General features: G+C 32.2%; 1 protein-coding gene across 1 annotated transcript in view; it reads left to right on the top strand.

The window, feature by feature from the left end:
* The window catches only part of Smp_131990 (growth arrest-specific 2-related), a gene marked incomplete at both ends in the record, with an annotated part of 29608 nt that extends 17179 nt beyond the window's left edge, over nt 1-12429 (top strand). The window contains 2 exons of the mRNA XM_018789405.1: nt 10547-11023; nt 11575-12429. Of these exons, the coding sequence (XP_018654852.1) occupies nt 10547-11023; nt 11575-12429 (1332 nt within the window). The remainder of the gene's footprint in view (nt 1-10546; nt 11024-11574) is intronic.
* Between the last annotated feature and the right edge of the window lie 4040 nt (nt 12430-16469).

Here is a 16469-nt window from a genome sequence, read left to right as displayed (position 1 = left end):
TTGAATACTCATTCTAAACAGCTAAATGTGTTGGTATGTATCTATTCAATATTTTCAAGTTATTTATCTCGTGAAGGATTGATTATTTGTTCTTGTAGAACGTGAGAGATAAAGTGGATTTCTGTTGATCGTTTCATCTACTTTTAAACTTTACAGTTGGAGATTGATCACACCGTGGTCTTTTCTAGATTATATGACCTGATAATATTGGATTTATAGTTTTAAACATTTTTCATCAGCACTGAAAATCTCATGGATTGTGTAGAGAGTATGACATAGTATTTTAAATATTGCATATATCATAGCTTGATGTGTTGTATGTCTTTAGGGAAATACCGTACTACTCTCAAACCTCTTGTACATTCGGTCGTAAAACTTTGAATTAAGATTTAGTGGATTTAACACTCAACTTTCAACCATTGTGTTAGTCACTTAGTATATTTTGTACGGTAACTACGGGTCAGACATGTACCTACTCACTGTGATACAGTAATTATTTAATTAATCTTATTGGTACTACAATATTCTATCGCCAGCTAATAGACCGAAGTTCATTAGGTTGCATCAAACAGCATTTTATTTAAATCTTTAAATTTTCACCTGAATCTGTTTGTGTACAGTTTTAAGTGCTTTATAAAAAATAGGTTAATCTCTTATCTCTTTTAAATAATAATAGTCTCACTCTAGAAATAGACAATTAATACTGTTTTCTGAACGTTGTATAAACTATCTTCATCATCGTTTTCCATCACAACCGTAGTAGTCGTGGATTCGAGTATTTTCATGAGCGATTTACCTGCTACTAATATTGAACTAGCAGAATTAAGTATATCTAAATTTGTACATTTCATAATATTGAGTTTCTCTTTGAGAATACATACTTCCAATGTCATGGAACATAGTAGTTTAATAAGTTAGAGCATATCAGACTTGAGAACTAATAGGTCAAAAATTCCAACTACTCTACAAAATACTTTTATTTAGATAACTGAAAATATATTCTGCTGAAAATAGTCAGATACATAGATACTCACAGATATTCTATTTTAAGGAATAAGTTTCATTCATTCAATTATCTAAACACTTGAAGAACTTAAACACAAGTATTATCCCTACTAAAAATATCTTTACTTGATAAAAACTAGTCACCATAAATCTTAAAATATAATGATGAATACATTTGTTGTGGTTATATATTTTTCTTCAAAAGGAAAATTGTTTAGTAAATTAATAATTTTTCATTCAAATAAATATGAAATTAGAAGGGATTTTGTGGAGACTTAGTATTTTCATAGTTGAAAGCGTAAGTCAATTGAAGCTAGATCACCAAGGAAAACCTGGAAGCACTGGAATCACGCTTTCGACTATGAAAATAATAAATCTCCACAAAACTCCTTCTGATTATAATCATATGCTCACTAGTGACTGACTTCGAGAGGTAAATCCTGGAGTTCTAGTGAGAAGTAGTGACCAGTGGAGTTCAAACCACGTCTGTTGTGTGATAGGAACTCACTGAAGATAATTGGTGAACGGTTGCTCAACTTCGTGGATTAGTTGGAGTTAGACATAAATATGAAATTAATTATTATGATTTTTCGCCTCATAATTTCAGTGTAATCTTTGTTTTAATTCTTTTCTCTCTATGTGTCTATGTAACATGTTGAAATGTTTCAAATGAAAATACTGAATTCAAAAAAATATTAAATTTATATTATTTTAATATATATGTATCATTCATTTAATTTATGATGAGTTTATTGAAGTATTCGATAAGAAATGTAAGTAGTAATTGTAGTTAGTAGATTTTATTTATTTATTTATTTAAACAAATAAATATTGGTACAAAGGGGCACTAAATATATATGCGCCGCACAAATCTCATTTGATTTGTGTGAGGGCTATGATACTGCCCAGGGGCCTAAACTGAACCAGGTGATTATTTAGGTGGCCACACCCGGAGCCTTTATCCTAAAGATCTGATCCACAAGGTAGTGGAGCATCATGAGGAGATGCAGTCCCATGGTAGCTGGTGGCCAACAATAGGTTCATAAGCCATTTGTTCCCTCAGGATCCTGGAGCCCATGTGCACCATTTGTTTGGAAGGAGGGTTTTCCAACTCCCCTAGGTGGACTTTTCGTCCTCTCAATTTCGTAAACAACAGTAATGCCACGAGAAGGCAGTGAGTAGGACTTCCCTGGCAAAGGCTATATACGCGTGGCCATGTGAGAGCATATGGAGAGGGAGAGCGGACTCTCCCCATTCTCGGCTGTACCAAAGCATTTGGGGGCGGCTAGTAGATTAAATTTTTCTACTGTTTATAGTGTTTTTGGGAAAAAGAAACTACATTTATTGATGTTTATAAATCTTGATTAAATGATAATTAATTTGTTATCAGAATGTATATACAATATATGTATATACATATATAGGATTCGGCGAAACTTTGGAGGTGACATGCTTCAAAATTATTATCAATAACGTAGGTGTGTGTATTCACTTATTGTCTTCTAAAATCTGAGGCCCGATATATCTTCATACCTTTCTTAATACTTGATTTTTTTACTACAACTGATACTCTTACTACTTCTACTACTCTAAAATATGTGTTGAAATAAATTTGTCTCACTGAGCTAATGTATTATGGTGACTCAAACTGATTTACGTGTGTCAGGTTTTACGTTTTGTATGACTGACTGACTGATACGCAGCACTTCTTATATTACTGATATTGTTTTTAAATAAATAAATGTTGTTATAATAGATTAAACAAATGTAACGTTGTGAATCATGCCCTCATTCTTGATAAGATTTTTATTATCAATACCAGTAATACACCTTATAAGGTGAATAAACTAACAAACACGTTAATTTGACCAGTTATATATATCTGTGTATACATGTATGTAATAATGATTAGTTATATTTGGAATATTGTTGTCTAATTAATTGGTTTATATATACAATACCTTTATAATCTAATTAAAGTGATGTTGATTACTTTGTATATATATTTCATAGATTTTTCTACGAATAACACATCTACCTTTCGTCTGAACATTAGTCACTTAGTTTTATGTAAATAGATTTCAGTCATCTAAATGATGAATAGACTGTACGCATAAATTATGCATGCTCACCTTTAAGATTATATTTGAATAAGATAGATGAAGAGAGTGTGACCACCGACTACATCTGTATTCTATTCTAACTAGTATAGAATTAGTCTTGAAAAAGGTTAGATTTCATTGAAGTGAAGTATAGTATTTGTTAGCAAACTACTTTCAAAATTTATTGGTTAGCTTGATGGATATTTATTTCCTTTGTTTTAACGCTTGATCATTTCTTTTGGTTTAAGTTGCCCAAGTTTTCAGTAATATTCTCCGATTGTATGTAATTGATTTTAGCCTTCTTTTCAGCCTTAGTGAATCGGTTATATTACAGTTTAAAGATAAGTCTTATTCAATAGGTGATGTCAACTACGGAGTTATTGAAAACTAGGACTGTGACTTAAAATGTAAGCTTTGATATACGTCATATATATGAATCAGTTTATCGGTTAAGCAGAGATCAGTATTTTCAGTTGATTATTAGATTTTCAATAATGAAATGGTATTGTTCGATACTTCAAAAATAGAATTGGTAGAACATGAATTTGATATTTTTCTAAAGTTGATCATGAATAATCTACCACTTTTCCAGCAAGTTATGCGATAAACTAGTTCATTCTAAGTTGGATTTGCCATTAGTTCTTCAGTTCCAATATTACTTCAAACTTTTCATCACAAGTCTCAGTAAGAATATAATTTATGGACGACGTTTAAGCGATTTTAAAGGGACTTTGAGAAAATCCACCTACTTACTAGGGTCTAAGGGGGGTCGTAAATTAGTTTGAGGAATTAGGATTTAAAGTTAGAAGTTAGGGTTAGTAATTAGAGTTAGGTTTTTCAGCAATAACTGATATCAACTATAATGTCAAAAATCTATTGAACTACATGGATAAATGAATTTCATCTTGAAATTCAAAACCCGCTATCTTAAATCTAATTGGTTCGTTTATAAATTATGGTCTATATTCGTTATTTTCGAATTTCATCACCTGCATTTGACCCTTTTTTAATATCATTCATGATACTATTGCTTGGACTCCTTTTTTTGATTTTCATCTTTGCAATATCTTGTCACTTTATTATTGTGAAATTTCATCAATTTCAATCCGATGTATATTTGTGTTAGATTGTAAGTTGTTCCTGACTGACTGATTACGATCATTTGTTTGCTCATATGATTCAAATGATCGGTTATAGTTAATTTATATCATAGTTATATCGACTGGCCAATTTACAATCTACTTGTTTCAATCATTTTTCTTATAAGGGAAACAATTTCCTATAATTGTACAAATATTCCAATATTCTGAAGTTAGATTTTTGTTAGTGGTAGACCATTTTTTTGAATTCTCAGGAAAAAAACAAATGTTGAAATTAACGTAAGGAATATGGTTAGGACGAAACGGCCGTCCAGTGCTTCCAGGTTTTCGATGGTGGTCTAGCTTCAATTGACTCATGATTTCAACTTTGAAAAATACTGAAATCTCCACAAATCCCCTTCTGAATATGGTTGTCATTGTTGAAAATTAGGACAGAATGGGAATTAAAGACATTTGTTGTTATTTATTATCAGTAAAGTATGATTATAGTAGGTCATGTTTTTTTTACATTGATACAAAATAATATATTTTTATGTTTAAATGATATTGAAGACTCCTGATTAGAAAGATTCATCCTGATTGCACAAACTAGAATCCAGACGTGTGAATCTGACGAGTCCGAATGGGGGCAAAACGCACGTTCTGTGTTTTACCACTAGCCACTATACAGTTTTACTCAAGATAAGTAAATATTTTCTCATGGTGAAACTAACTAACATTTCATACGAATAAAATAGGGTTAATTGCCATGCGCTTGAGTTCTTCCACCAACCTACTGAAGTTTTGTTAGTATGAAGGGATCTTTAACCCTCATAAAGTATGAGTAATAGCTTATTACGTAACCTATTACTTCTATCCGGTATACTTTATTAATAAATCCGACTAGATAATTCATTTAATCTTCGATTTATTCAAATAATCTAAATGAAATCTGAACATTATGTTTATGTAGTCAGATTTTACTAATTAACCAAGTTACCCTATAGAATTTCTTTTTTTTCACTTAACGAAACTTAGTAATTTCTAAATTAATGAAATAATCAACTAAGGCACCAATAGGAAGTCTCTTGATATTATCATAGGTCCAATGTCTTTAAATTATAAAAGGTAGAATAAATTATAAATTTTAAATGAACCCTAATTCTAGAACGAAGTTTTTCAATTTTTGATTAATTGCAAACAAGTTAATTAATTATTTATTTGTTTTGGATTTTAATGAATTCATTTTAGAGTTCCTTCCTTCCTTTATCTCTGTTTCAACTCCATTTACTCTTTTAAGTTGTGAAGAAAGATTTCTTTTTTCTATTTCATTGAACTTTGTTATCGGTGTATTTTTAATGAGAGCGATCATTGTATTACTTTGTTGTTGTTTATTTTTCTCTCCTAATTTCATGGTTCTTAAAAAAAAGGATCTTTATATTGTTGGTTGATAGGTCGAAGGTCACTTAATATTGAATTGACCATATATTATTAGATTTTTCTGAAGAAGTTGAAAAATATTCTTGGTTTCATCATTACTTATTACAGAAAAAAATTATGTAAATTACATAGCCTGAATTAAAATTTCGATATTGTTGTATTCGTTAAGTTGAGTTATTTTAAAAGATCCCATGTTTTGATCTATCAAAGGTAATACAATATGTGATAATCAATCAATGCAATTGTTTATTGTCATTAGCGCGATTTGTTTAAATCAGAACTTGTTGTCATAATGCATTTTTACTTGAGTTAATAGGCGAAGAAAATACCAGTGGGATCACGGATTTCCTCAATCATTGTAGGACTAGTAATCTGGAAATAAAAAGATATCGAACATTAATTTAGATAATTTGTATAACAACATTTCCAGTGGTATGAAACTCAAAAACGACCATGTATAATATCTATCAAACTCAGCATCATGTGAAAATCATTGAATGTGTTATTTTACTCTCTGTAAAAAAACATGCTATAATTGTCAGTTAGACTAGTTGAAATTTTCAGGAATCGATGTAGTTAACAAACCAATAATATCTCACATTCTACGAATTCGAGAACAGTGACGATGATAAATAGGCCTAACACTATCTATAGAATTGGCTACAAATTTTACGAGAAATCCTTCATCAAAATGTGTATGTAGCCTGTTGAGGATATATGTGGTGTATGCTACTTATGTCTGTCGACATAAGTAGTATGTCACACCACCCCAAAGTGGAAGGTTGAGAAGATGTAATTGGATAGAACTAGGTAGAACGGGAATGTAAACAAAGAGCCGTTGTATTAAAAACAGGAATGAAGGGACGATAAAGTTCATAAGATGTGCAAATTAAGCATTTAATGTATGGATTTCGTATTTTATCGAAGCGCTCTGTAATTTCAATTTAAACAATAAATCGATCTTTTCCACTTGAGTGTTGGTTCACTTTACATGTATTTCACTAAAAGAATGGCGAAATTTTCAGTAAAATAAATCAAAGTTTACGAATATCGAAATCAATAATTTTTCTCATGAGATATGAAAATTATTCCGATTTGACTTCTGTTGTGCAAAACAATAACTACTGTTAGAGCTACTGGTGTAAGTCAACGCTTAGACCATTTCACTCTTTGCTTGAATAAACATAATTAGGAAATTAGTATAAGACTAATCTGTGGTCGCCTATAATTTCACGAAGAATCAAATCTACAATGATTTTGTACTAATAACAAAATATTTCACTAACAAATTTTGAAATTGGTATCTTTCGTATAAAATCGTATAACCATGGTAATCGTCACAACTATTTTATCTACAAATCATTATTGTTATTATTACTTTGGGCGTTTTTCTCTGGTTATCTACATGTAAATATATATCTATATGTCATATAATAACAATATAAGGGCATACAGCTGTTTTCTTTTCACTTGAGTATTATTATATATAATTCTCATTACCATACCTAATCATAAAAAATTCGATAAATTTTAATCGTATAATCTAACTACAACTACTTTTTAACTCAACCGTGTTTTTAACATTGTGACCTGATTTTGACCCTTATTATTCTTTCTACGTTTTCTTCCTTCTATATCTTGTCATAAATATAGATAGTTGCAGTTTTTTATGCTAATTATTGTTAAATCAGTTATAAAATGCATAAGGAATCAATATTGTACACTCACTAGTGTGAGTATACCTAGTACATAGTGTTATTTAAAACGTTAGTCATATATATATATATATATATATATATATATATATATATATATCGGATTTGAGTGATTTTAGCCCTGTGAATTCGATCGGTTATGAGCATTTTTGTTTTGAACTACAGATTCTGTTCTATGTAAAATGAGTTAATTTTTTTGATCGTAAATTTGAACTTTGCTACAAATAAATTAGTTAATTAATCGTTTTTAACCTTTTTAAAGTGATAAATGTTAATAGATTATTTTGAGTATTCGACCTATGTATAATGATACTAACCAGTTGCACAAATTGTATTAGGTGTTGTATGGTATCCTAACCAGTGAATTATTAATTGAAAACCGAACGCTTTAACCACCGGTTAAGTTAGTAGGTCTAATAAAAAATATCTTTTAGATTTCTGGCTATTTTATTGAGAAAAAGGTGTTTAAGTCGTTGAACAATTTTTAGGATTAGTCAATAGTTCAGTAGAATAGTTAATACTGTTTAAAGTTATGAAGACTGTGAGACGCATTCTCTTTCCCTGTTATCTTAAATAATGAATTATACACTTGAAATAGTTTCTCATAATATCTTTTTTGTTACTTGGTTCATGCTTCAATTTTGGCAGATAACATCAATTTCAGCTTTCAATAGTTATTCCCAAGCCATGTTTATTGTAGATTTAATGTTCTGAAATGATGGAGAATATATGTAGCTTGACCGAATACTCTCGGTGTTGTGTTTTTTAAACTCGATCGATTACTTGAGGAACTTTCGATTCCGTTTTATACAAAATCATCAGCTCATATGTCGTGTAGACGTTTTCTTTTGTAGTTAGTTTTCAAAGCTTAAGTCATTCTATCCTGATGGCTTTGTTTGTACTGGGTAGTCTTTGTAGGTTTCATTGTCTTTATTAGTTTTTGAATGTTCTGTTGTTGACTTTATTGCTCTGTTAACCTCTGACTATGTATTTGATTGACTGTTTTTGTATGACCTGGTAAATAAGATCTATGTCAATATATCCTCTGATTACTAATTGATTTGGATGCTGTGCTCCCAGGGACTTTTTCATCATTATAATTCCTTTTTCCAGAAACTAGATGTTTTTCCATTTGGATTGCCTATGTGCATTGATATCACTGATAATATATCGTGCTGTTTTCCGACTTCTAGTTTATGTTTAAATGAAGGGGAACATCTAGTTTGCCCACTTGTTATGTTTCTCGCATTTGGTGTAATCTTTTTCTCATAATGTTTATGTAATGTACGTTTACTAGTACTTGTGTTAAGGTAATTAATCTTACTAAGTGAGGCGTCGGCAACTGAAACGCTTATTAATTGCCTTCCTAGTCGCTTCTTATAACATCAAACTACTTTTGCACGTCAAATGGAATAATAAAGAAATGGTGTGAAAAGTGAGTGAGTTTCACTTCAAAGTGAGTTTGTGTACAGGAAATCTAGAGTATTTTCAGATTTGTATGTGACTTTGGACCTTGAGAACTTTTTGGGAACATACTGAATATAGTAACAATATAGATAATTATCCACTCAAAGACGTGATGCGTCATTTTTCAGTTCTCAAATGTTCTTGAGAAGTTTTATTCAATACCGATTGGATAAAACATTTCCTTGCTTCTTCTGGGCTTCTAGTGACTTTGATGAATAATATTTTCGAATTACTCAGCACTAAGATAGAAGACAGAGCGTTATACTAGCGTGCTGTACTAGTTATGTGGCAATTCAGCCGTAAATTTCACATCATATACATAGGCTAAACTGTGTCTCAAATATGTGTGCATTCAACTTTAGTTTGTTGCTTTCAACCTGATCACTAGGATAATGTAAAATCGGTAACACTTCATATATTTGCGCAATACTTCTGAAGTACTGAAGTCCAATTATGTGTCAACTTTGTAGTGTTTTTCAACTTAAATCATCGCATAGCCAACTGCTTAATAGTTATAACAATACATTATTTGTACTGAGCATTATTGAATAGAATTTATTATTTTCTTATATTCTTTCAAATGTCGTTCACATTTATTCAGCTCTCTCTTAATTGAGATCATGAACCGATGAATGTTAGATCATCATCGAAACCTTGGGAAAACTGGACAGCCGCTTCGTCCTAATATGGGATTCCTCAAGTGGGACTTAAACCCAAGATTTACGGTTTCACGCGAATGATGAACCTCTAGACCACTGGGTCATTATCCAACGGCATTAATGTTTAACTTCAATTAATCCACGATATTGAGCGACCATCTTCCGCAATCTGAGGTGGATAACCGTCTCACCTTCGACACGGATTGGACTCCACTGGTCACGGCTTCTCATTAGAACTCTGAGAATACTTTCTTGAAGCTAGTTACCAGTGATGACATGATAATTATCACCACAGGGTTGTGGAAATTTTTATCCTCTTTTTAATGTCCATTTACAATGCTTTTGTGAAATCCAAGTCTTTATTTCTGTTAATCCCTTGCATTTTATAGTTTTCTTGAATATAAAACAATTTCTATACAAACTGTTGTGACAAGCGGTGTCCGAAATCTGACACTGATACACGGTATGCTACGCGCTGACCCCCCAACTGATCACTTGAGCTAGGATACAAGAGTGAGTGTGAAAGTATATTGGACTACCGATTAAAATGCATATATATACAACTCTAATCCTTAGGAAATTGATCCATTTCTGAGCCAATGAAATAAGCTTGATCTTTAGGTCACTTCTGATTACCATCGATTGACCTTCTCATTAGGCTACTTCTGATGGGTTCACCATATCACAAACATCATAAATGTTTTATCATTTTTTGTATTTTCATAAGTTACTCAATCAAATACATGAAAATGTTATATTGACAGGTTGTTTTGAATTTGGATAGTGTTTTTTTTGTGTGCATGTCATTTAACATTTACCTGAAAACGAATATTTAACATGTTATATAGCTTGTCTGTAGTTTACACTATTGTTCTAATTTATGGAACACTAATACCCTTGTGCATCTAACCTTAATGTTTATAATAACAGTTTTAACTTTTTGATAGATTCTAGTATTATGCTATATATATATATATTGTTTATTTTGAGATCTATATTTTGATTTTTCTCTATTCTTTCCTATGATGCAATTTTATCTAATCAATATGTTGGTGCCATCTGTTCACTACTATTCAAAGGTAATTGGTAAATGTTCACCTTATGTTACCAAAAGAAAAAGACAACAAACATTGAATAATCTAGATCTTCGTTTACCCATAATTGAGGTAACACCAGTCAAAATTACAAAAACAGTAAATATTTTATCATCAGTTATAAATACAAATAATTGGTGTAATGACCACTTATCCTCAATTGGTATTGATTCAACTGATAATTGTTTATCGTCTCTGAGTTCATTCGATCTAGTAAACAGTCCTGTTACTAATTCTTTAAGTATTTTGCAAGTTGAATCACCTAAATTAAAATCATTGAAAGTAATGAATGAAAGACCAGACTTGAAAAACTTACAAAATTCTATAAATACTAAGAATAATACTCCACCTAAACTTAGTGTACCACTTATGGATTGTTTAATTTACAATGAGAATTATGAAGATCCAATATCGACTGATCCTTCTACAATATCATCTGATGATTGTTTAATTGATAGTCAGGTAAAAAAAAGTTTGTTTTGATCTGTTTACCAGTATACGTTGAATGATTCGATGTGCTTCTATTTGTTGCATTTTACAGTGTTCTTCGTATATATATATTTGCTTCTATATCGCATCGTTGAAAATTGGCTTCATTTCTTGTTTCATATGTTCTGTTTTGTTTGATAGTTTGTTATAAATGTATAAACCTGTATGTATATCTGGCTTCGTGTTTTTTTAGCGCTTACTCAAAACCATGTCAATGTACTTCCATGGTCTTAAAATGTGACTGTTTGTTTGGTGTTACAAGTCATTGGTGGGATATATAGAATATCCGTGATAATGAGTTTCTTGATGTGAATATTTTTTCAATGTTTTTCATTGTTTTTTTCTGTATGCCTTTCTCGGTATCAAGTATTTAAAAACGGTTAGTTATTTACTGCATGTTTACATATGGGTATTCATATCTTTTCATAACTACTGTTAATTGTGCATTGTGCTCTGTGGTAATCTCTACATTTTGTATTATTGATAAATATAATGAACTTTTGATTGTACCTTTCTTTTTTTAGGTGAATAAAAAGTTGGCCCAATGTACATGTTGTAATAAATTGCATATGCAACGTTTAGAAGAAGGTCGATATAGGCTAGGTTCACGTATTTATTACTTACGCAGATTTCGTAATCACGTCATGGTTCGAGTCGGTGGGGGTTGGCTAACATTAGACGAATTCTTGCATCGTCATGATCCGTGTAGACGAGGAATTCACTCATTTGATACGGAACCAGCAGCTACATCTAATGATATCCCTCCTATCAAGTCATGTTTTAATGTCCACAAACCAATTCGTCGACATTCCGAACTTGAATCTCCACCTATTTCACAGGTTAATTCCATGAGTAATTTCAACAGACAATGGTCTTATGGTAGTAATAGTAGTATGGAAAGCCCAAGAAGTGATTCCAGTATGATTGACACTGGAATAGTTAGCGAGGTTTCCGGCGTTGGAAGCATTTCTCAAGCATCTTCTTCATTAAACTCCATTAAACAAAAACAAGAAAAACCAAAAACAACTCCTCGTCTAACCATACCAAAGGCTCCAAATCTTAGGACGGCCTCACGGTCTCGTGATTCGTCTAAGAAAAATCCAGACTCTGGGAAGAACATTTCAGATGTTGCTACTGCTGCTTCATATTCTCGTGCTTCTTCGGCAAAGCGGACAAATGTTCCAGTAGGTAATAAAAGAGATTTTAGAACACCATCACAGCCCCGTAACCTTTCATCAAAGCGTGAAGACTCTGTATCAAGAGCTTCAAATATCCGAAAAGTTTCGGACTCGCGTGAATCCTCCACTAAACGTGAAGAATCTACACTGACAAATTGTCGCGCAGATTCTACGACTCGTCGGACTCTTTGGAGAAATTAATTTTTACTTCTTTTTTCCCTTTTTATAAAAACTCATTTGGTTGACTTAATCTAATTATTTATTTTACTACCAGTTTTAAAATTTCATTTTAACTGCTTTTGTTTTGGTTTTGATTCCTTGACAAATAGTCTGTCGTACTTTGTTCAAAATACAACTCTACAAACTAGGCGCGCTTGTTGTTGTTTTTACCATTATTATTATTTTATTATGTTTTCTGGAATCTTTGTACATATGGGATTTTTTAAAATATTGACTCACATTACATAATCTTGTAATATTTTTAAAAGTAATAAAGTATAATATTCATTCGTATCAAAGTAAGATGAAAAAGAAAAATTTCAGTCTTTTTTCTTGTGTCATCTAGTAATTCGATTTTCTTTTAACCGTTGTTTTATTCAACGATTAGGAGCTTGATTGTAGTTATTGTGCTCATGTTTTGCAGTTGCTAATTATGAGATGATGGGAAGCACCAGATTTTTATTTATTCAAACACATAAATATTGGTACAAAGAAGCACCAGATACATATGCGCCGCACAAATCGAATGAGATTTGTGCGAGGGCCGTGATACTGCCCAGGGGCCACACCTGGAGCCTTTGACTTAAAGTTCTGATCCACAAGGCAGTGGAGCATCGTGAGGAGATGCAGTCCCATGGTAGCCGGTGATCAACGATTGATTTATACGCCATTTGTTCCCTCGGGATACTGAAGCCCATGTGCACCATTTGTTTGGAATCAGAGTTTTCCAACTCCCCTAGGTGAACTTTTTGTGTCCACCAACTCGGTTAAAGCGCCGGGCATTCGTTTTCGTCCTCTCGATTCCGTAAACAACAGTAATGCCACGAGAAGGTAGTGAGTAGGACTTCCCTGACAGAGGCTATGCACGTGTGGCCATGTGAGAGCATTTGGAGAGGGAGAGCGAACTCTCGACCGTACCAGGGCAATTTTGAGCAGTGTGAAATAATTATTTTCGATGTGACAAGTCGTGTCGCGTACAAAATCGTGCCTAATTGGCCTAGGGATTTGGTTCGCGTCTGCGAAAATATACCAATTGTTTTGTGTGGAAACAAAGTTGACATACAATATAGGAAAGTGAAGGCAAAGTCAATAACTTTTCACAGGATGAGATGATGGGGGTAATATTTGTAGACCAAGATGAAGATTTTGGAGATGTAGTGTCCCCTGAGCTTAGAGAACACAACACTAACACAGATTATTATTAAATCATTATTGAACTCAGTTCTCCAAATATATTCTCTAGAACTTTTGTCTGGTATTATTGTTCTATTTTCTTGAATAGAAACTCATAAAATGCATAAAGCTTGAATATGACTCAAGACTACGCGAATACTTTGTACCTGAAAAGTGTAAAAGACATTTTGTACAGGTCGATACTTTTATCAAACTTATCCATCTTCAATTTATTGATAACTGATGAAATGAGTATGGTGTGTAAGAATGTGTAGTTTTATTCGTGCATACTAAAGCTGCACAATTACAACAATAGCATCAAAACTATCTTTTATATTTTCGGATTTCAGCTTGATAGAATATGGTCGCCTATGGCCCAGTAGATTATATGAATTGACATTTCATTATCTGAGATTATTGTGCAAGAGCATCTAAGTTACTCATGATTAGTTTAAATTAGTGAATATAATGTGTACATAGATTGCGAATATCGAGCCTCTTAATTGATGATTCTTAAATGTCTGATTTATCAAGGAATTTAACATTTCAAACCAATTTATATTATAGCGAGCAAGAAATCATTTTAATTGATACTGACGTTTTATTTGACATCGTATTATGTATTCATAACTTGATAAACGTAATAGTATTATAATGGGTCAGATATAATGTCATCTACCATCATGATTAGATTGATTTTCCCTGCCTGTATTAATCTTTGTTCCTTAATTTGAACTTCATATCTTTTATTCTTGTAGTTAAAAGTTTTCGCAGTATGTGTTCATGTTGAAAATATCATACGTATTTTACTCTGTGAAAGTGAAAAGATTGAGATTTGAACAAAATAACAAGTTCTCCAGAAATATTCTCACAATATCGAGAGGACATGTAAATTGTTTGGGTACGATTTTTGGTGCAAATCTCATCTTCGAATTTTAAGTATAAAATTCTGGTACAGTATAGTTGCATATATGACGGCTTTATATCAAATACAGTTAGTGATAGGCAGGGAAGACATGTTAGGAGAGTGCTCAACAGGATAAATTGATTAGGACTTCAAATGTGTGAGTCACATATGTTAAATTAAGATACAACTAAAAATGGCAGAACAGAAGAAATGTTGGGTTAGTACAGTCCAATCGTAGTAATGATGAGTATTTAATATGGATAACAAAACGGACAAATTTTTAATGGTGAAATGAATTGATCCACTAGTCGATATTACGAACTGATTTCAGCTGGACGACTATTGAAAACAGCAGCAGTGGTTAGCTGTTTCGTCTTCAGTAAAAACCTAACATTGTGATACTGGAGTTATGTATTTCATAATAATTTGTTTACGTTGTAATTTTGGAATGAAATTCATGTTCAGTAGTATATCTGATATTTTCTCAGAGATTGATTGCATGTAACAAAGAATATGAAATCAGATTTACAACAGGCGAATTCGACAGATTTGTTTATTTATTTATATTTATTTGAACACATAAATATTGGTACAGGAGGGCACCAGATATATATGCGCCACACAAAAAATTGTCATTGTGTGAAGGCTATGATACTACCCAGGTGCCCAGACCGAAGCAGGTGGTATTCTTAGAGGGCCACACCCGGAGCCTTTGACCTAAAGGTCTGATCCACAAGACTGGAGCATCGTGAGGAGATGCAGTCCCATGATAGCTGGTGATCAACAGTTGGTTCATATTCCATTTGTCCCCTCAGGATCCTGGAGCCCATGTGCACCATTGGTTTGGAATCAGAGTTTCCCAACTCCCTTAGATGGACTTTCTGTTTCCACCAACCCGGTTAAAGCGCCGGACATTCGCTTTTCGTCCTCTCAATTTGTAAACAACACCCCCGCCACGAGAAGGAAGTGTTTATCCGTACAAATATTAAAGTGTAGTTTTCTAATAGTTCTAACCTAAGACCCTGGTATCTATTTGTGTTACAAGCCATTCTATATTATGTAGTCCAGATATGCATATCGGCCTGAGACTTACGTTTAAAAATTAATCTAAAATCTGGATCTGATCATTATAACAAGCACTATGTGACATGTTTAATATGAAGATTGCTTAATAAATAGTGGTATCCCATTTGTTTTAGCCCATCTGATTGTGTCCATCTCTACATTATCATCTAGCCTTATAGTGACAGCTCTGTACATACAAGGCTGTTGATTATTAGGATGTATGTTCCTACTGTACTTAAGAATCTTCGGTTCATACAGTTTGCACACATGATCTGTTTCACATTAACAATATCACAAGTCTTGGTTTAAAATAACCAATAAATCTCATCTGTCTAATTTGTGGATTTTCATATTTTACTCCTACCATATTAACCTGTAAATCGGTTCTAATTTCCTTTTTATATAAATAATACATATACTATTACCCGACCGTTCTAATCTTCTGAATTCATCATGTCCCTATCCTTTTTCTCTTTTCAAATTTATTTCACTGTATTATATTCCTTCAATAACATCTTCACACCTTAATCTTTCACATAATGCTTATACTCTTACTGCTTCTACCACTATGGGATTTGAATCGACAACTGCATCTCTGTGTTAATGTGGTATGGCAACTCGAGCTGATTTACGTACGTACGAAGTTCTACGTTGTGACTGACTGATATATACTATTATATAGATTAAAGTTAAAAACTGAAAGGTTGTTACAATAATTCAATGATTTTTCTCATATTGTATGATTATCAATTTGAAAGACATCTGAATTGATTGCTTTAATTGAATATCATAATCATGAAAAGCTTTAGATCATTATAATTCTTAAGAATAATATGACTTAACGTAGTATGTTTTATACTAGAATAATTGTTATGTG

The sequence above is a fragment of the Schistosoma mansoni genome, chromosome W, assembly GCF_000237925.1.
Source record: "Schistosoma mansoni strain Puerto Rico chromosome W, complete genome".
Classification (NCBI taxonomy): domain Eukaryota; kingdom Metazoa; phylum Platyhelminthes; class Trematoda; order Strigeidida; family Schistosomatidae; genus Schistosoma; species Schistosoma mansoni.
Note: the sequence above shows the minus strand (reverse complement) of the source record. Positions and strands in the feature narration are given on the sequence as shown.